The sequence below is a fragment of the Canis lupus genome, chromosome 8, assembly GCF_011100685.1.
Source record: "Canis lupus familiaris isolate Mischka breed German Shepherd chromosome 8, alternate assembly UU_Cfam_GSD_1.0, whole genome shotgun sequence".
Lineage (NCBI taxonomy): Eukaryota > Metazoa > Chordata > Mammalia > Carnivora > Canidae > Canis > Canis lupus.
The window spans coordinates 29,469,362-29,490,800 of record NC_049229.1 but is presented as its reverse complement, the minus strand read 5'-3'; the positions used below and the strand labels follow the sequence as shown (position 1 = coordinate 29,490,800).

The 21,439-nt window shown below is 36.6% G+C and overlaps 1 protein-coding gene across 7 annotated transcripts in view; it reads left to right on the top strand.

The window, feature by feature from the left end:
* DDHD1 (DDHD domain containing 1) overlaps positions 1–18,001 on the top strand; it is a 109,008-nt gene extending 91,007 nt beyond the window's left edge. For 4 of the 7 annotated variants that reach the window (XM_038544742.1, XM_038544743.1, XM_038544745.1 and 1 more), the window contains 5 exons: positions 3,027–3,176; positions 5,036–5,288; positions 6,497–6,688; positions 9,171–9,254; positions 15,319–18,001. In XM_038544742.1, coding sequence (XP_038400670.1) covers positions 3,027–3,176; positions 5,036–5,288; positions 6,497–6,688; positions 9,171–9,254; positions 15,319–15,500 — 861 coding nt within the window. In that variant the 3' untranslated portion in view covers positions 15,501–18,001. The remainder of the gene's footprint in view (positions 1–3,026; positions 3,177–5,035; positions 5,289–6,496; positions 6,689–9,170; positions 9,255–15,318) is intronic. The other 3 variants (XM_038544744.1, XM_038544747.1, XM_038544748.1) reach the window with 1 other exon arrangement.
* The last annotated feature ends 3,438 nt before the right edge of the window (positions 18,002–21,439 follow it).

Here is a 21,439-nt window from a genome sequence, read left to right as displayed (position 1 = left end):
AGTCCAGATTAGAGACCATGAGATGAAGTGTTAGAGTCTGTTGGAATAACTTCTTAGATATTGGGGATGAGAGGGAAAGATGAATTGGGGATGTCTCACTCATCGGGATAATGGGACATATGAGAGAAGTAGGGTGACTGTAGGAGAGAAAGGTGTCATGTTCCATATATAGTCCAGTGCTCTGGCCACACTAGTTTTCTAGACACTCTCTCCTGTGGCTTCCATGTGTACAGCATTATCCTGGTTCTCCTTTTCCTTTCACTCTCCCCATTTTGTAGGCTTATCTCCTTCACCTGCTAATCAAATGTAGTCATTGCTCATAGTTCCAGCTAAAGCCATATCTTACTCTGTGCACTTCATAAGCCATCTTACCACTTCTCCTGGTTTTACATGTCACTTCTGTGATGGTGGCACATAGACTTCGGAGAGGACATATCCAATTCTATATCTCTTGCCCTAAAATTTCAGCACTTGGTAGATATGTTACAGATACTTCAAACTTGTCATGAACAAAAACAGGACTTACCTACGGTTTCCTGCTGCAGTAGATGGAACTACTACTATATTCCCAGTTACCCAGGCCCAAAACTTATAACTTGCCTCTGACTCATTCCTCATCCTCATCTCCATTAAATCATGTTGACTCCACCCTCTCCTCTCCCATTTCCATTTCTGAATGGAACATCTTGTCCTGCCCAGATCAGATTATCTTTTGCCTAAACACTGTCAGTAATTTCCTAACTTGTCTCTGAGTCACCAGATTTTCAGTTTTCCAGTTCATCCACACACTACTACCAGGTTTACTAACCCCCTAAAACATGGGGTCAAATCCTCTTCCCTTCACTACTAAAAAATCAATTAAGTCCTATTTTTTTAAGTTAAATAGTCAAGGTTCTCTACCTTCCCATTCCAAGTTACGTTTTCCCAACACCCAATTTTTCAACTATTTCTGTTTTCTAAATTAAGCCAGGTTCTCTCCAGCCTCTGCTTTAGTTCATAGTGATTCTGTCAATCTGAAATGCCCTCCTTTCTCGCCCCAATGACCCAGCCTCAAATGGGGAAATCCTTTTTACCTTGTATCACCAATGCAAATGCCTTCTCCTGTCTCGCAGAAGACATGCAGATAGTTAGCAGACACATGAAAATGAAATGCAAATCAAAACCCCATTGAGATACCTCCTCACACCTGTCAGAATGGCTAAAATAAGCAATACATAGAAACAGCAAGTGTTGGTGAGGACTTTGAGAAAAGTGTGGACTATTGGTAGGAATGCAAACTGGTGTAGCCACTGTGGAAGACAGTATGGAGGTTCTTCAAAACATTAAAAATAGCGGTGCCTAGGTGGCTCAGTTGTTTGAGAGGCTGTCTTCTGCTCAGATCATGATCCCCGGGGTCAAGCCCTGTGTCAGCCTCCCTGCTCAGCATGGAGCCTGCTTCTCCCTCTCCCTCTGCCACTGCTACTCCCCTGCTTGTGTTCTCTCTCTCAGTCAAATAAATAAAATCTTAAAAAAAAAATTAAAAATAGAATTAACATACAATCCAGTAATTCCACTATTGGATACTAACACAGGGAATACAGAAACACTAATTTGAAAAGATATATGCACCCCTATGTTTACTACAGCATTATTACAATAACCAAATTATGGAAGAAATGCATCCATTGATAAATGGATGAAGAAGATGTGATTTACACACACACACACAAACACACACACACAAAACATGGAATACTAGCCATAAAAAAGAATGAAAGCTTGCCTTTTGCAACAACATGGATGGATCTAGTGGGTATAATGCTACATGAAATAAGTCAGAGAAAGTCATGATTTCATTTGTGGAATTTAAGAAACAAATTGACAAAAAGACAAACAGATTCTTAAATACAAAGAACTAACTGGTAGTTGCCAGAAGAGAGGTTAGGGGCAAGGTTATGAGTGAAATAAGTGAAGGAGATTAAGAATATACTTATTGTGGTGAGGTCTGAGAAATGTACAGAATTGTTGAATCATTGTATTGTACACCTGAAACTAATATAGCAATGTATGTTAATTATACTGGAATTAAAAAAAAAAAAAGAAAAGAAACCTCATATAATGTGAAAAGAGCTGTGTAAAAACCCTCAGAGTTGAGGGGATCCCTGGGTGGCTCAGCGGTTTAGCACCTGCCTTCAGCCCATGGCATAATCCTAGAGACCCGAGATCAAGTCCCACGTCGGGCTCCCTGCATGGAGCCTGCTCCTCCCTCTGTCTGTGTCTCTGCCTCTCTCTCTCTCTTTCTGTCTCTCTTTCTGTCTCTCATGAATAATTTTTTTTTAAAGTCTAAAAATAAATAAATAAAACATACCCTCAGAGTTGGAGTTACTCCTTTCTTTACTCTCTTATAGCAGTCTTTCCCCTGTTCACTAATTTTATTCTGCCTCCCCCACAGGATTGTAAACTCTGAGTGCATAAGCTCTGCCTTATTGGTCTTTACAGACTTCGTAGCACCTAGAATATTACGTAACACAAAATAGTAGCTTAAGGAAACTAACTAGTGTTGAGGAAACACACAATGAAATGGTCTTCCTTCTCCTCTTTTGTTTTCTATTAGTTTAAAGGAAAATGGAGTTGCTTCTGAAAATAGATTTTTAGAATAATTAATGGTGGGCAACCCGGGTGGCTCAGCGGTTTAGCGCCGCCTTCGGCCGGGGCGTGATCCTGGAGAACTGGGATCGAGTCCCACGTCAGGCTCCCTGCATAGAGCCTGCTTCTCCCTCTGACTGTGTCTCTGCCTCTCTGTGTGTGTGTGTGTGTGTGTGTGTGTGTGTGTGTGTGTGTCTCATGAATAATAAATAAAATCTTAAAAAAAAAGAATAATTAATGGTTGGCATATAATTAACAAATAATGCAGATACCATCTGAACAAAGCTCATGAAAAAAGACTTATATTTGAAAATAATTTTGTTATTTGTATTATGTTGTGCCCAAATCTGATAAAAAACACTTCACCAGTTTTAAAATTTAGGATAACTTTCTCATTTTAGGTTGAGAATTTCTTCTGCATGGGATCCCCACTAGCGGTTTTCTTGGCATTGCGTGGCATCCGCCCAGGAAATAGTGGAAGTCAAGACCATATTTTGCCCAGAGAAATTTGTAACCGGTTATTAAATATTTTTCATCCAACAGATCCAGTGGTGAGTTGCAGTTAGGTATTTTCCCCTCAATATTAAATCATTCCTAAAGACTGTAAGAAATATTACAAGGTACAACTTAACTAATGAGAAATGAATTCATTTATCTGATGATATCTTCATAGATTAATAGTTTTAAGACATTTGTGTTTTGGTTTAGGGCTCAGCTAATACTTTAGAGATGATCTGTTTATGTTACAGTGTAAGAGCATAATGTAAAAATATTATCTCTGGACAATTAATACATGGAAAAAATCTTCTCAACTGTCAAACCATTACCAGTTGTGATACCAATAACCCAGCAACCATAAATTTCAAAAATCCCACTTTAAATTCTTCTTTCTGTAAAGCATGCTACAAGTACTGAAATGTGTCTGGTAGATCCTCTTAGAGATGAAAATATTTGAAAAAATGGATGAATTTACTTTAGCCTGGTGGGATTATAAAATTGGGGGGTTTTATGTTCTGTTATGTTTATACTGTTAATAATTTTTTAATGTAAACACTCCAGTGATCTTGCATCCAGGTGGACCATTTTTTAATACCAAGTAAGGTTTTTAAATGAGAAAAATGCTCTTTAACCTTTTTTAAAGACAAGGCTAGGTATAACTAAGTTTAAAACAAACCATTTTAAATATCATTCATTCTCAGAAAAAATGGCTTTGTCTTTTAAAACATCTTTAGCTAGTACCAAGTAAATATAACATTGACTAAATACGAGAATTTTAGAAAATTTCCTATATGTTAAAGAATCAAAAATGCTATATTTAAGAAATAAATTTCACTGAGTTGGAAACTAGTATTAGATTCAAATACAGACTGCACTATCTTGGCCATGTCACTCCTAAGGCTGTTATCTATATGATGCAGATGATATTTTACTTCATAAAGTTGTTAGTATTAAGTAAAATATATGTGAAAAAACCCAGCTAGACATTATTTCTTTAGTATACATTCATTTTACTCATTGTCTCACAACTTGAAAGTGAACTTGAGTTCATAGAGGAACTCTGAGTTTTCATTGTATACCCTGTCCTTCATATAATCTTAACTTTGTTATATTATAAAGGGGGGGCTCTAAACTCATTGTATTTAAGTTATTATTCATTTTATAGTTTTTCTCTGATTTTTTTAAGTAAAGTTTTTTTAAATAACGGTTATGTCAGAACTCTGCTAGGCAGTATTTACAAACATTATCCATTCTTTCCCACATCCTTATGAGGTAGGAAGTGTTAATCTCCTTTGTACAGCTCAGGAAACAGTGTCTCTGAGACCTTGCAACTTGGTAGATTTCATACAGTTAATAAGTGACAGAGGCTAGAATACGAACTTGGGGGAATTCCAATGCCAAATCCATTCATTGCCTTTTCTGCTATATCATCTTTTCTTCACATTAGACAAATGGTCTTGTATCAGCATCTAATTTGTGCTGTTACTATGTTAATCTATTTGAAAATAGAGCTTACTAAGAGCTCCTAAGATATTACAGATTGATTTTTGATCACATTCTGGTTTACTATTTACTACTTCAGCTTTGTTGGTAAGACAAACATAAATCTAATCATTAGGATGATACCAGAACATAATAAAAATGAATCTGTTTGTCTGAAAGACAAATCAGTGGGCACTGTTAACTTAGACCTATGCTAGCTTTTTTCCATAATCTTATCATTAAGGATATATAATTACACATATTACATATTATTAATAGTGAACAAATAGGAATGCATGTTAGAAATACCAGGTTTTTAAAAATTCCCTAAGGTCTGCTGAGCATGCAATAGAATAAGAATAAACAGTTTAATAAAATCCAAGCATTGTGCCTTAATGTTGTGTTTCTTTGAATGTTTTTTAATCTCAAGGCTTATAGATTAGAACCGTTAATACTGAAACACTACAGCAACATTTCACCTGTCCAGATCCACTGGTATAATACTTCCAATCCTCTACCTTATGAGTATATGAAGCCAAGCTTTCTCCACCCAGCAAAAGAACCTACCTCAATTTCAGAGAATGAAGGCATCTCAACAATACCAAGCCCTGTGACCTCACCAGTCTTGTCCCGCCGACACTATGGGGAATCTATAACAAATATAGGCAAAGCAAGTATATTAGGTAATTTCTCCTAAGTATTTCTTATTAGTAAATATAAGCGTTTTTTTAGATAGGCATTAAATTTAGGTTACTTGAAAATACTCTGTTACAAAATACCCAACATTTAATTCCTGCATTTAGAATTAACTACCCTCTCTTTCGTATTGAGAGCCAAAGGCCCTAAAGGTTCTAATTAGATCAGATCTTGTAGTTTTAGACTATGAGATAGCTGGATAGACAAAAAGTCTGGAAATCAAGACCTTCATTTTAATCTTGGCTCTGCCACCTACTGTGAGGTATTGGGTAAGTCACATCATTTTTAAGGGTCTGCTTCCTCATATGTAAAATGAGAGAGTACTTGAGTTCTCAGGAGCCCCCAAGGGTGCCAACCAGTTCTCTGATTCATGACTCAATAGTCTCTCAAATTCTATCATCCTAGGGACAACAAGGATATTTAATTTCTCTTTAAATGATCTCCACCAGCCACAATGTTTGGTGTACTGCTGGAGCTCAATTATGTGCCCCTTAAATTAGTTCATTGCTTTTGGTTATGGGTTGTCTTAATATAGAATGCCACAAGATGGCACTATAAATTGACTTTTCATTGATATTTTGTTATATCGATAGTTTATGATAGCTTTTTATAACATATTCACTTCAGTAGTAAAGCATATCGATAATAAATATATGCTCATGTCAGTGGCATGGTTCTGTTATTAAAGTTTTTAACCTTACCAAATACTTTAATAAACAATGATCCCTTGAATGAGATAGAATCTTTATTCCTTTTTTTGTAAGCTAGATTTTTGCAGTTTGTACAACTCTCATTCTATTCAACACCATTTTTACTTAGAAACCTACAGTATAGGGCAGCCCTGGTGACTTAGCGGTTTAGCGCCACCTTTGGCCTAGGTTGTGATCCTGGAGACTCGTGATCGAGTCCCAAATCGGGCTCCCTGCATGGAGCCTGCTTCTCCCTCTGCCTGTGTCTCTGCCTCTCTCTCTCTCTCTCTCATGAATAAAGAAAATTCTTTAAAAAAAAAAAAAAAAAGAAAAAAGAAAAGAAAAGAAACCTACAGTATAAATTGCAGTTTTCCTATGTTCCCACCCTGGAAAAATATGACTATGGCTTGGTTCCTCTGCCAATTGGCTGTAACTATGGATGGTGCTCTTTAGCTTGGTATGTGGTGTAATTCAACAGTCTGACTGCCCTGTTTTGTGAAATACAGGGGCCGCTAGCATTGGAAAGGGCCTTGGTGGAATGTTGTTCTCAAGATTTGGACGTTCATCTACATCACAGCCATCTGAGACATCAAAAGACTCAATAGAAGACGAGAAGAAGTCTGTTGCCTCGCTTCCCACCACCACTGTTGCAACACAGACCCTTCCACACAGCAGTTCTGGCTTTCTGGATTCTGCATGTTAGTTCATACTCTTCTTTCCTTACGTTTATACTATATCACTTGCAACTTGAATGTGGAAAGGATTGAGATACTGACAGGAACAGTCAACTCTAAAATCTAAAGCATAAGTTAGCTTTAAAGGAAAAATACTTTTTCCTCTGGTTATATTTTTAAGTAGAGCTCCCAGGTAAATGCAGTTTTACTCTGCATTGGTGAATTAATAGTTAAGAACATTAATAATCGGAGCCTGGTGGCACAGGAGTCTTAAACATCAAGCATAAAACAATCTCTGGTGTGAGCACCCCCTGGTTTTATAAAGTAGATCTTTTTTAAAAATATGGTCTTTTCAGCCTCAAAATTTTATTTAACTGCTTCAGACCTATACTGTGATATTCATGATTCTTTTTCAAAGCTGTTATGCCAGAGCCATTCTGCTGCTAATTCTATAGTTCTCTTTATCCAACCAAATTATAAGACTTTAAGGCTTATATTGTATTGGATCTGCTGTATGGCTTTCAATCCTATCCCAGCTTACCTAGCATAGAGTAAATATTCAAGAAATAACTGAATGAATGGATAGTTATGCTGGACTTAGCATTAGAATAGAGCTTTATTTAATTTTTTCCAAAAGATTTCTAAGGTTTAAAATCTTAAATAGTTATGAAGTTCTTATACATTTTATTTATATTTAATTTCAAGAGTCTAAATTCGAACCTTATTTTTAAATGTCCATTTAAATAAGACTATAAATCAAGTCTTACTTTTCCATTGGCTACATAAGGAAATGTAGATTCTCGAACTAGCTGCTTTTTGTAACTATAGCAAGCAGAAAACTTTCCTTCCTTTCTCTCTAAACGTTTAAGCAGATTTTATTTCAGATACTTGCAGCCTTGTTTTCTTGCTATATCAGCTACTCTAAATTTCAAAATGACCATTATCCATTGCCATCCATAAAATATAACTTAAAAAGGAAGTTCAGGTGTGGCAGTCCTAGAGACTGGGTCTTTCTCCACAGACAACCCCACTCCAGGAGAAATTATCCTGGACATTCCTGAATTGGATGTTCCTGTTTGGACCAGTAGCATTTTTTTAGCATAAGTCTATTTATGTCAAACTCTGAGTACTGAAAATTTTATAATTGTAAGCCTTTTGAACACTGCCTAGAAAATTCATTTTGGACTTTGTACAAATTCATTTTTTAGTTTTCTTATATGAGTTCCTGTACTACTGCTGACTTAAGCTCTCATTTCTACTTAATATCAAAAATGTGACTGTAAAAATACAGAATTCTTTTGTGACATGCAGAGGTCAAAACTCTAAACTTCTGGGAAATAATACTTTGAAAGAATTTTGTAAGATGGCAGGTAAAAAGTCACAATTCCTTGTAATATTAATGCCCCCTAGAAAGGGTAATGAAGACATAAAGACAGTCTATAGGATCTGAGGGAAGAAAGCTGGCTTTTAGGTCTTTTTACTATTTAGCATAGTAATTTCAAAAGAATAATAGAAAAACCTTTCTTCTTTCAGGACAGCAGTTACAGAGATGCTTAGCTATATTGCATCATCATATTTTGATGGCTTAACAAAATTCATTTTCTGCCATTCTTAGGTATAAATTCTTTGTTATTCTCCTCTAAATATGAGCTAATTGTGACTCTTGGTTACATATATTTATCTTTAGACATAGATGTAACTATTAAAATGAAAGTACTATAGTAGGATTCCACCTTTTAAATCAGATTCTCAAGATTTGCCTAATTCTTAGATTTGCTTCAATAATATATTTTTCTATATAATCCTGATTTAAGACATTCCTTATGTCATACTTGCTATTTTGACTATATCTTGCAAATCATAAAGACTTTCTTCCTTAAATCTTCTTTCTGGAATTTGGTCATTGTGATTAGGCGATTCTGGCTTCCTTCCTTCTTTCTGCTCACATTGATTGCCTCAGTTCTTGATAACCTTTATTCTGAAGCTATGGACTTTGATTCTCTTGCTTTTTGAGGGTAAGATGAACAAAGACTTTGAATTCATGAATCAATCAGGGTTCCTGTCTTTGAAGAGTATGTGTGTGCTGTCTGTTGAATCCACTTTATTGTCATCAAGTTAAAGCATCTTAGATAGCTATCCTTCATTTCTTTTGAAAAGTCTAAGCTTATTTATGGTTCCATTTCTTATATTCCCCCGTGTTTGTAACATATGAAAAGCAAAAACTATTTCTTTTATAACATGTTTTACCTTAGGTTAGAACTTAAATGAGCTATAAATGTTGGGGATATCTGAGTGTTAACAGATTATGACCTTGTATTTCAAAGTTAATTATGCTTACATTTTCCATGAAAGAGCTCTTCATAAAAACCAAAGTGTATTTCTTTATGTCTGCTAGGTTTAATCAGCATATTTAGGGGTAGTCATCTAAATTTGGCCACTACATCGTTGAAGGTCCTTTGTAATCATCAGCCAGCACTTTACACATCTTGTGTTTTTTTTTTCACAGATTTCAGACTTCAGGAATCGTTCTTTAATCTCCCACAACTTCTTTTTCCGGAAAATGTAATGCAGAATAAAGATAATGCCCTCGGTATGGTATATGTCAGGAATAGCATTCAGAATACTATGACAATGATCTACTTTAGAAGTCTTCTGCTCATTGAAACTATGAGATCAGCTTGAATGTCACCATTACATAGACTATTTTATATGTATTTTCTAACCTTAAGTAGTGGTGGTCCTAAAACCCAAGTATTGACTAGCTGCTTAATGTGCTAAAATGATAATCCTGTGTGTTCCTACAAAGAAGGAATCTTACAGAGGGAAGAAAAGCATTAGGCCATTTTCCTTCTTTATTGTCCTAAAGGCTTCGAAAGAGTTCACTGTTCTTTTCATGTAAGACATTTAGATATAAAAAGTTTTTATGGTATAAGAAATATAATCATTCCCAGTTATTTCAGATACTAGTAACATTTCTACTTAGGGCTGTAGGTGTGCCATTGCTGCTGATATCTGGTTTCAACACAAATATTTAATGTTCTTTAAAAGGGATAGGATCACTTTTAAAAATTAGTATTTTTGGATGCAAGACATATTTTCAGTCTCTTAATTTTCAGCAGATTCTAAATGTATTACTAAGGATTGATCCTAGTTTAAAAATCATTTTTAGGGACACCTGGTGGCTCAGTGGTTGGGCGTCTGCCTTTGGCTCAGGGCGTGATCCCGGGTCCTGGGATAAGTCCCGCATCATGCTCCCTATTGGGAACCTGCTTCTCCCTCTTCTGTGTCTCTGCCTCTCTCTCTTTCTGTGTGTCTTGTGAATAAATAAATAAAATCTTTTTAAAAAATCATTTTTATCATTAACTTTCTTTTTTCCACAGCTCCTCCCTCTTTCCTTTTTCTTTCTTTCTTTTTAATATTAGATTTTTCTGTAACAAAAAATACATTACAGGTTTTTCCTTGGATTTTCAACTGCATCTAATTATACAACTTCTCTATTTAATTGCTAATATCCATACTTTTTTTCTCTATTTTCAAAAACAAGAAAACTCTTAACTTGATAAAAATTCCAAAACAGTATTTTACTATAACAAACTAATATGAGTTTTTTTGCTCCCTAGCAACAGTTTGTGTTGATGTAACCTCATGCATTTCCTTCAAGGAATGATCTTATATAAGTGTTCTCTCTGGCCCCTGCTCATGTAAATAGTCAAATCCATTGAAAAAATTATTTGACTTGTGCTTTTTGCATATTTTATTGGGTGAAGGAAAATTGATATACTTATTAATCCTGCATTCAAGTAGCCCTTATATCTACTATCTTAAAACCATCCCAGCTATCTAGGCAATTAGACCACTAATCGTAACTACACCAAACTGATTCAAATGGTAATATGTATATGGCTTATGTTTCTCTCCCCTTGCTTTTTTTCATTTAACAATGTTTACCATGAGCCAAAGTACCAAGCTAGTCACTAGAAAAGATAGCAAAATGAAACAGACCTCAGTACTGCCCATAAAGATGTTAAATGCTGGTATGGAAATTAAGTATTTTCTAGAGAATACATATTCTAGTAGGGAGGTAGATGACTATATAAATAATTATAATATATGATAGAATGTGATGAGCCACATAACAAAGGTATAAGTAAAGGAGTCTGTCAGTTCTAGGGATTGAGAAAATGCTTTGACCTAGAGAAATCATAAAAGGCTCTGTGGAAGTAGAATTTGGACATGCAGAGATGAAAAGATGTTTTGGGGAGAAGAAACAGCATAAGCAAAGCACAGGGTATGTAGAGAACTAGAACTTAGTTGAACCAAAGGATGAATGGAAAGGAATAGTTCCAAATATAATAGGAAAAGTTTCTTAAACCAGATTGTTAGAGGTTCCAACAAATCTGGCCATCTCCTAGAGTTCCTTTTATTCAAAATTTACTAAACCCTGTATTCACCCATAAAGCCCATCTGTTACAAATGTGAGATATTTGAATATCTTTCAGGATATATTAGTGCTGGGAAATTATTTTGAAATTATTTTGACAGATATGAAAACCGTCTATAAAACTAATTTTAGAGGGTTTTTTTTTTTCAAATAAATGACAGTTGGAGAATATTCTTAAATATATTTGAAATTATAACAACTCACAAGATGTAAATATTCCTTGAATGTCAAACACCTACCACATGAAATGTATAGCTGCCCTGAGGCAGCACAGAAATAAGAAAACATAATTTACCAACAAGAACTCAGCATAATCTTTTTTTTTTTTTAATGAAAAAAATCTTTGGCCAGTTATTTGAAAACAGTTTCCTTTACTAATATTTTTCTTGGTGTCTGCCTATAGCCAAAAATCATGCAATTATTACCATAATTATTACTTAAAAATAGGATAACTTTTTTAAAAGCTTATTTATTTGAGAAAATGAGAGAAAGGGGAAGGGAGAGAGAGAATCCCATCCCCACTGAGCACAGAGCCCAACTCAAGGCCCAATCTCATGACCCTGAAATCATGAGCCAAAACCAAGGGTCAGACACTTAACTGACTGAGCAACCCAGGTACTTCAAGATAACTTTAAAATTAAGGTTTTGAACATTTCTCTCCAGGGAAGGTAAGATGCTTCCATTAAAATAGTAGAAACCTGTCCAGTTAGTACACATTTTAATACTAAGATGCTTACTTTATATTCATACATATTTTTCTTAATACCATATCCATATGGACAAGACTTGTGTAGAGAGTTCTCTGATGAAAGCACAGTACTGATGACACCTTACCTAAATAGTTCATAAATTGCCAACATTCACTTTGGGGAATAGGAAGGGAAATAGGCCTGTTTGTGAGACTCCCAGAAAAGAAAAAAAAAAAAAAAAGTCCATGTTTTAAAGCAGTATAAGCAAACTGGTAATGATTGTTAAAATCTAACGATCTTTTTCTCATTTTCACTTCTCTTCAATTGTTCAGGATCTGAGGCTTTGTGGATAAAGGAATTCTAGCCCTTAGGCACTCAAAAGAGAAAAAAAAGGATAAAGTGATGATTTTATGTTCTCCTTTCTCTTTGACCTCACTTGGTGAGAGAAACTAGGAAAAACTATCAGCTGTGTTATGCCACCCATTTTTGATATGCTAATAATGAGAAAATAGGTCCAAGGCAATTCCATATAGATTTGGGCCTACTTGGGCTAAGAGCCCATCTCACATCACGTAAAGAATGGTACTGCCATCTGGACCCTTACTCCCTTGGGAATTCTATGATCTACATAAAAGGGAGAGAGAAGATGAGACATAGGCCCACCTAATTCCATTCCTCTACCTGTAGAATCAACATATGTAAGGTCAACTGGACGGGCAGCCAGACTGTCTGTTGTAAACCTTTTAAGGAAAATGAGAGACTAAAACCAGTGATCAGGTACAGGCTGGCTACTTTATTCCCATTTTGATGAGGGCAGCCTACAGATAAATAGCAAGGGGTAGAGATGGTCAGTCTATTTAACAACACTTACTAGAGTCCCCGTAGGTGATAAGAATGACAAGAGCCATAATAGGATGATAATTCAGCATTTGAGTTTCTAGTATATGAAAGACAGTGTTTCATGACAGTAACAACATTTAAGAATAAATTTCACAGGGATGCCGGTGAGCGGCTCAGCTGTTGAGTGTGTGTCTGCCTTTGGCTCAGGGCGTGATCCCAGGGTCCCAGGATCAAGTCCCACATCCGGCTTCATGCATGGAGCCGCCTCCTCCCTCTGTGTTGTGTCTCTGCCTCTCTCTGTGTGTCTCATGAATAAATAAAATATTTTTAAAAAAGAATTTTACAGACACAGTTTCAAAGCCAAATAATACTTACTAAAACAGAAAAAATCTCCCTTGCTTTGACTTTAAAACAACAATTCGACTTAAAACTGTTGGACTAGGAAGACATTCTCCAGTGGCTTTTTTTTTTTTTTTTTTTTTAATTTACTTATGATAGTCACAGAGAGAGAGAGAGAGGCAGAGACACAGGCAGAGGGAGAAGCAGGCTCCATGCACCGGGAGCCCGACGTGGGACTCGATCCCGGGTCTCCAGGATCGCGCCCTGGGCCAAAGGCAGGCGCCAAACCGCTGCGCCGCCCAGGGATCCCCTCCAGTGGCATTTTAAAGTAGAAATTATAACTTGAGGGACGCCTGGGTGGCTCAGCGGTTGAGTGCCTGCTTTCTGCCCAGGGCATGATCCTGGAGTTCCCAGATCGAGTCCCACATTGGGCTCCCTGCATGGAGCCTGCTTCTCCCTCTGCCTATGTCTCTGCCTCTCTCTCTGTGTCTATCATGAATAAATAAATAAAATCTTAAAAAAAATTATAACTTGATGGTCTTTGCCGATACTAATGTGTATTTTTCTTATCTCTTCTGGTTTTCCTCTTGTTTCTCCTCTTTATAACTAACTGCAGCTTGACTTCTCTTCATCATGCTTGAGAATTCCAGTTTCCTCTTTTTTCATCTTCCTGTCTGTTGTGCCAGACTGTGCCTACAAATCAAACTCAAATGTCCCACAGAATACAAAAGATAAAAGATTCAGATATTACTATCCCACAGTTCCACATATGGATTGCAGCTATTTCTGTTTTATTGTGGATTAGCTTACTATAATTTAAATGAGAAAAATAGTTTTAAAAAGTGTAAAAGGAAAAAAAACTGTAAAAGGCCTATGTCAATATATTTTACGAGTGTTTTATAACCTAATTGGCATTTATACTGCTTATTTGAAAATGTATATATATCTGTATACAACATGGGTGTTCCTTGTCAGAAAAGCATAGTTGGGGGATCCCTGGGTGGCTCAGCGGTTTAGTGCTTGCCTTGGGCCCAGGGCGCGATCCTGGAGTCCCGGGAACAAGTCCCACGTTGGGCTCCCGGCATGGAGCCTGCTTCTCCCTCTGCCTGTGTCTCTGCCTCTCTCTCTCTCTCTCTCTATCATGAATAAATAAAATATTTTTAAAAAAAGAAAGAAAAAGAAAAGCATAGTTGAATAGAAAAATAACAACTATATGCATTTTTAAATCACCAAAGGATCTTGTCATAAAATACCTACTTAAAATAAGCATTAGCTAAATATTTATGTGAAAGTATTCTCTAGAATAATAGGATTTCCCATCTGCAACTACCAAATTTGCTTTTTAGAAAGCAAAACCCAACTTTTTTTCCAACCTCCTTGATTTTTGACACCTTTTACTTTCCGCATCTTCTGGCACTCTGAACAAAGATTTAGGTTTTTTTTGTTTTTAAGATAGCTCCGTCAAAGTATTATATCGCCCAATGACAGTTTTAAAGGAGTTCCTAAAGATCAAAATATTATTTTTCTAAGTGTTTTATCTCTAAGGACTTATTAAATGAATCATTTGTAATTCTCTTATTAGCCTTGATTTTTCTCTAACAGGTATTGCAAGGACTTTCTATGGGTTTTAGGAAAAAAAAGTTTTTGAATTCACTGGATTATTTGAGAGTAGTAGCTATAAGTGAAGTCCTTCTTCCCAAGGATCATGACTGTTCCTCCCAGTTTAACTGCCCCTGCCACCCAGTGGATTCTTTATCCATCATACATTTAGTGAGCACTTGTACATCGCATGTGAGGCCCTGCTGACTGCTTGGGGACCAGGCTGTGTGATGGCAGCCACAGGGGGAGTCCGGGACTGCAAAAAGTCACAACAGAGCAAGGTAATGGATAGGGCCGCCCCAGAGAAGGAGCCTTTGAGTGACCTGTGCACCCTCACAGACATCACTGCATATAAGTCTGGCCCACGGTTTTGCAAGAGACGGTTTCCTTATTTTACAGATTAGGAACAAAAATGGGAAAGTCAGATTTGAGCCCAGTTTCTTTACTCCAGATATACTGTGTGATACCAAGTGATTTTTTTGTTGTTGTTTTATTCCTTTATTATCCCATATTGGCCTGAGCATACAAAGGAAAGGACTCCACCAAATAGAATCCTGAGCTATTTAGACTGCGGTTGGATCTCCCCCAACCCCCACAAGATTACAGTGGATGGTCATGTAAGAGGAAAAAAATATAATTAGGAGAATCACTTCTGTTAGCTAAATTTTTATTCTCAACTCTAGGTAAAGTCTATATAGAACATACTGTAAAACTTACTCATTTGTTTGACTCTCTTTTCTTTTTAGTGGAATTGGATCACAGAATTGATTTTGAACTCAGAGAAGGACTTGTGGAAAGCCGCTACTGGTCAGCTGTCACATCGCATACTGCCTATTGGTCATCCTTGGATGTTGCCCTCTTTCTTTTAACCTTCATGTACAAACATGAGCACGATAGTAATGCAAAACCCAATTTAGATCCAATCTGAACTCTCGAAGGACATTAATGGCCCAAAACTGATTTATTTCTGTTAAAATATGTATGTCAAGATATGGAGATTTCAGGTTAAAGTGTTTCAGTTTTGTATAGGGCAAGAAACCTTTGAATTTAAAAGCACTTTATTTAAAAAACAAATATTTTTTCAGCCTGAAAGAAGTTATTTACAGTTTTCATCATTTTAATTATGAGTCTGATACAACCCCCTGCAGAGAATCAAGACCTAGAATTGCGTTTGGGTGAACTGTAAGGTTATAAATCACAATGTTAATTTCTCCCAAATATAAAAGCATATTAATGAGTTGAATCTAATGTATTAACCAAAATATGTTGTAAATCTAAAATGGCCAAGGTCCAGTGTAGTCTATGTAAAGATCACAGGTCTTATCACCGTTGTAGATTTCTATGAAAGCTTCTATCTCCACAGTTCCTTTGGAAGAAGAGGATAACAGATTTCAAGTGTTTTGAATTTAACTTGCTTAGAAAAATTAATGCTAAAAAAGAAATATTTAAACTACTGCTGTATTTATAATTTATTTCCTCTAACAACTTTATTTCAACATATGAAACATGAAAATTTTTAAATGTTTCCTTTGAACAATTTAAGAAACACATTTGATTTCTATAGAGTTACCATTTTTTCCTCAAAACTCCATCTTTGTACTCTTCAGATGAATATAAAGACACTGTGGCATACTCTCAGTATTTTTTGCATTAAAAACTTGTGGTTTCACATAATTAATACTAGTTCAGTTATTTAAAAAAAATGAACTTTGTATTATGTCAGATGTACCTTTGAAAAAGCTCAAGTTTTCTAAATTTGACACAAAGTACTCCATCGTGGCTACATTTCATTAACTTTATTGGACAATTAGTAAACAACTTTGGAGTAGTGAGTACTACAACTATTTTAAATATATAAACATCTGTGTGCCAAACAATTAACATATATAAAGGAATGGAGTGCCACCAACAGATTTTACTTGCGAAGTATATAAGAAAACCTGGTTGGGACACAAGGCACATAGATCAGGATTCCAAGGCATTGGGAGAGTTTTCCTCTGCTGTGATGGTCTCCACAGTGCTTTTCATCTGAGGAGCTCAAAATGCTTTAAGATTCAGTCATCTATGTGGTAGCTCCCTGTGGGAAGTAAATGAGTGTCTTTCTCATGTTACATGTTAATACACTAAGGCACCAAAATATTTTAAAGTGCCTTGAATTAGATTACAGAGCAAACAGAAGAGCTCAGATTGAGGCTAGACTGTATTCTTTTATAAGCTGTTCAGTGACTAGTAATTCACATGTGACCTCTTAGTTTGCAAACAATAATAATCACAAAGGTTGAAATGTGTAATTTGGAGAAGAGACTGAAGCCATTATTTAGCCTACTTTTCGTATATGTTCTGGGGTTCTCACATACAAAGGAGAGTTACTTGGAGGGGGACCATCTCTACCCCAACCAACCCTCACTCCCTAGTGGATTCTACTAGGTTCCACTTACGGTGCTGTCTTTGCTTATCTTACAAGGATTTTAGCTGCCTAGTAATCATTGTCAGACTGGGAGCAAATCTGGTCAGTTGCACATCTCACCTACTCTCTTCTTTACAAATAATGGAATCCATAGGCTCACCTATAGGTTCTCCTGCAGCACCATCAGTTCTCTTGTCTGTTCTGGCCTTTCATTGAATTTGCACAACAGAAGGCACTTCTTTTTAGTGCTTAAAAAGATCCCAAGGTTCCATGACCAAATATGTGACTCCCTAAGAAATGCTTGCTCTAAATGGCTTTTGATGAAATCTTAGCAAAGCTGAAGCAATCTCTTTCAAATATAGAGATTCCAGTGAACTCAGGTCATTTTCATACCCTGTTTTACTTCATAAGTCTAATTTAGTTCTCAGGAAAATTAAACTCCTGTGTCATATGACTGTATCATTAAAGGTACTTGAGCATATGTTGCTGTAGGTGGTGTGACATTCAAATGTCTAAGATCTTTAAACGATTCATTCTTAACTACTAGAATGTGAAGAGAAAAGTCTATCAAACCTTTTAATTTGATAATAAGTTTTAAAAAAAAGGATATACCCATAGCTACAGCATATCATCTGCTTATTTTTCACATTGAGGAAACAAAATTAGATTTAACCATATGGAGTTTATTTGAATTCTTGAAAAGAGCAACACTTAAAACCCCCTTGGCAAAATGAGATAGTCTTGGATTACTGAACAGGTGTTTTGTTTTCAATTCATTATTTCATCAATAGAGATGGTGATCTTGATTTGGTCGTACTCTTCTTGCTTCCATGTCTCTGCATGTTATCATGGAATGTACTTGTATATACTCAAGTAATATACAGAGTATGTGTAATTCCGGCTTGATTTAGAAGCTAAGTCCGTTACTGAGTAACATTTTGCAACTTTATTCCAGCAAGTACTAAATTGGCCAAAAAGTTCTGTTTTTGATACCATTAAAATTTTATTCTCTATTTTGTGTATATGCTATGATGATTCTTCTGAGTGCTGGTCAGATCATTTCAATTTTAATCCAGTTAGGGTCCCAAGAATGATCAAAACTTAGAATAAGGAGAATGTTTGGGATTAAATCTTACCTTATTTTACTTTGAAGTCAGCCTTTGCTAAACCCTTTTGTTCATAACTTTATTTTCAGCAGTAATTAGGCTTATGTTAAATCCGTCGTTACTGTATTATAGGACAAAATTACAAAATGGGCTGGGTTTCCCAAGAACTACCCCTTTTTATGTGAAGCAAACCTTAAGAATCTTCTCTTTTACTTCTTTCTATTAAATAGCATCTGTCAGCCTGTGGAAATTCTCAAACTTCACATGTCCTACTGAAGCCTTCAGACAGTGAAGTGTGAACATTCTTCCTCATTCTCTTCTCTCTTTTGTTTCTTCACTGGGGGCTGAAGTATCCTGTTCTACATGGCATTTCACACACCTTATGCCAGCTTTGCATTTCCCTGAAGCATAGACGGGGGAAAGAAACCACTGGTGGTGTCCCAGTCGGTTCACCATTCATTTTCAGTGATGGCACTTCAGCCCCTTAAAGAGACCAGACCTTGAGATTTCACTGTAAGGCCTGCAGTGGAGGAAAATGAATTGAATGGCTTTCTTGTTAATTAGGTTGGTTAATATTTCAGTCTCTCCAGCTACTACATTTGGACAATTGAGAAAGTTAGTTTGAGTGTGTGTCTTAAAAGTTTTTTTTTTTAATATTCTTTTAAGTTTAAGTAATCTATATACCCAACGTGGGGCTCAAATTCACAGTCCCAAGAGAAAGACTTGCCTGCTCTTCCGATTGAGCCTCCCAGGCACCTCTGTCTTAAAAGTATTTTTCAACAATCTTGTTGACATGGAAATGAGGCTAAAAAAGAAACATGTGACATTAAAGAAGGGTCAAGACAGAGCAAAAAAGAGGATATAGTAATCCTACACCAGAGAACTAGAATTTTACTCAACCCTCTAAGCCTTGGCTAGTTGACTTCTGCGAATATTCTCAAGTTTTACCTTATCCATATTCTGTCATCCTGGGCCTCCAGCCTCTGCCAGGAACTGGAGGGTACTCTGGCTGAATTTGAAACACATGCGCTAAGTATTTTTATAATTAGGTATGGTGAATATATATAGTTTCCTAATGTTTTGTAAGAATTCACTTACATGAAAAACCTTTAGCCGTACCTACAAAGAACAGATCTGCAGGAAGCACCCCCTTGGTCTCCTAACTGTCTCCTCTAGAATGGGTCTAGGGAGCCTGTACAACACACACTGTCTCCCTATATATTCTTTTGTATTAGTCAAGGGGAAAGGAAGTTGCAAGGAAATACAGTATTGAGTTTGGGGCAGTGTACAGAATGGCAGGATATAGAATTTCATCTCAAAGTTCTTGTTTAGTAAATGTTAGTGCTGTGATGGGAACAGCCTCAGTTATATACATCCTGCTTCAGTCTTCAGTGGCTGTGATAATATTCAAAGAATCCTAAAATCTCAGGATTTATACAGATTTTAGAGGTCAACTGCTCCAACTCTTTTAGTTTCATGTGAACATTTAAATAGCATAGAGTCAAGAAAAGTAAAGCCAGAGGCAGCATGTTAGGTTCAGCCCAAGAGGTTCAATGAAAGGCCTGACTGCACAGTGCAGAGAAGGGAAGTGACAAGCCCCTAAGGAAAGATAACCACTAGCAGTAGTAGAATTCTAAAGCTGGGAGGGGTGAATAGATCAACATTTTCCAAAGCATGTTTTGCAAATATCAGCAGACTTTTTTTTCAGAAAATAAGTTTGGGAAATGCCAAATTAAAAGAATCCTTTACAGCCGGACTTTGGAGCCTGTGATACACTAAAGGTATTAAGAACCTATCTGCTACTGTGGGGGTTGGGTCAGGGAAGGGCAGTTTTTCCAAATTTATTTAACCAGGTTTGTTTTTGTTTTTTTGTTTTGGAATATACTTAGAGAAATCCTGATCACATTTAATTACTCCATTTTACAGAGATCTGCACCTTCATGCAATCTCTTCATTTGACAAGTGACCACTCCTACTCTGTAAGATCACATGGCCAGCCAATGACAGAGTCAGAACTAGAACCTAGTCCCCACCCCCAACCCCTTCCCAGTGACATCTTAGGCCACACTGTGGTCTGTTTCCTTCCCCTAGTAGATCTGGAACTCCTAAAGGGCAGAAACTGCCCCTCTTCCTTGTTGTGCATCCTCCTCGCCCCACCTATAGCCCTCTTGTGTAGCCTGATGCTTTATGGGCTGCAAGCTCTCCACAAATGGCTCCTGCCCTGAGTTCCCCAGTTGGTTTCCTTTGTTTCCAAGGCCCTCAAGAAAGAGTGCCCTGCTGGGTGGGGACAGAGGGCCTCTCGTCTTAGACTTAACATACTCAAGAAAAAGAAAAAAGAATGAAAAAAATTTTTTAAAGCTACACCAGAAACATTTTATTAGTTTTCCATTCTGGTGACAAATGCAAACTTGGTAGGGAAGTTGCACAGTGTTCAATAATGTTCGATATTCCCTTCACTCCCTTCCTTAGTGTTTGTATGTTGGCTTTTTATCAATTCATGACAAGCAGGTCCCTTCTAAAACTATTCCAGGGGATCCCTGGTTTGGCGCCTGCCTTTGGCCCAGGGCGCGATCCTGGAGACCCCGGATCGAATCCCACATCGGGCTCCCGGTGCATGGAGCCTGCTTCTCCCTCTGCCTGTGTCTCTGCCTCTCTCTCTCTCTATCATAAATAAATAAAAAGAAAAAAAATAAAAAATGTTTAAAAAATAAAAAAAATAAAAAAAAATAAAACTATTCCAACAGAGGTTAACTAATCAAAGTTTTCTCAATTTAAGTATTTTGGAGAACAGAAGAATTTTTGCTGCTGCTCCTATTGCTGATGTGTGTATCTGCTTGTTTCCCTCCAAAAATAATTTCTTGGCAGATAGCATGAACTTTTCCTCTGCCTTTGTGTTTGAATAAGGGTGGGAGTGTGCTTAGTATTGTCTGTCACCTTATGGTTTTTCATTTATTTGTAACAGAGTGCAACTTGCTTCCTCCCCACCCTACAGTTATCTGAATACATTGGGAAGTCACTCTTTAAAAAGATTACATCTGGTCTTCTGTTGGAATAAGATGAAAAACAAGTGTATTAACACTTCACCTTTAATGCTTTCTCCTGGAAAACATGGAATATATGAGCATCATTCATACCTTCCCTTGACTATACCCACACACACCACCTTCTCGGCTTGATCTCTGAAAATCTTTGATTCCCTGTGAAGTTTGTCATAGAAAACTATAACCATTTTTGGTTCCAAGGCTGTCATAATAAATCCAAACTCTGCCAGTAAAAGTCTGGAGAGCTTTTTGCTTTTTGCCATTAGGTACATTTCTCAGAAGCAGCTGGCACTGTGCCTTTCCCGAGACCCTT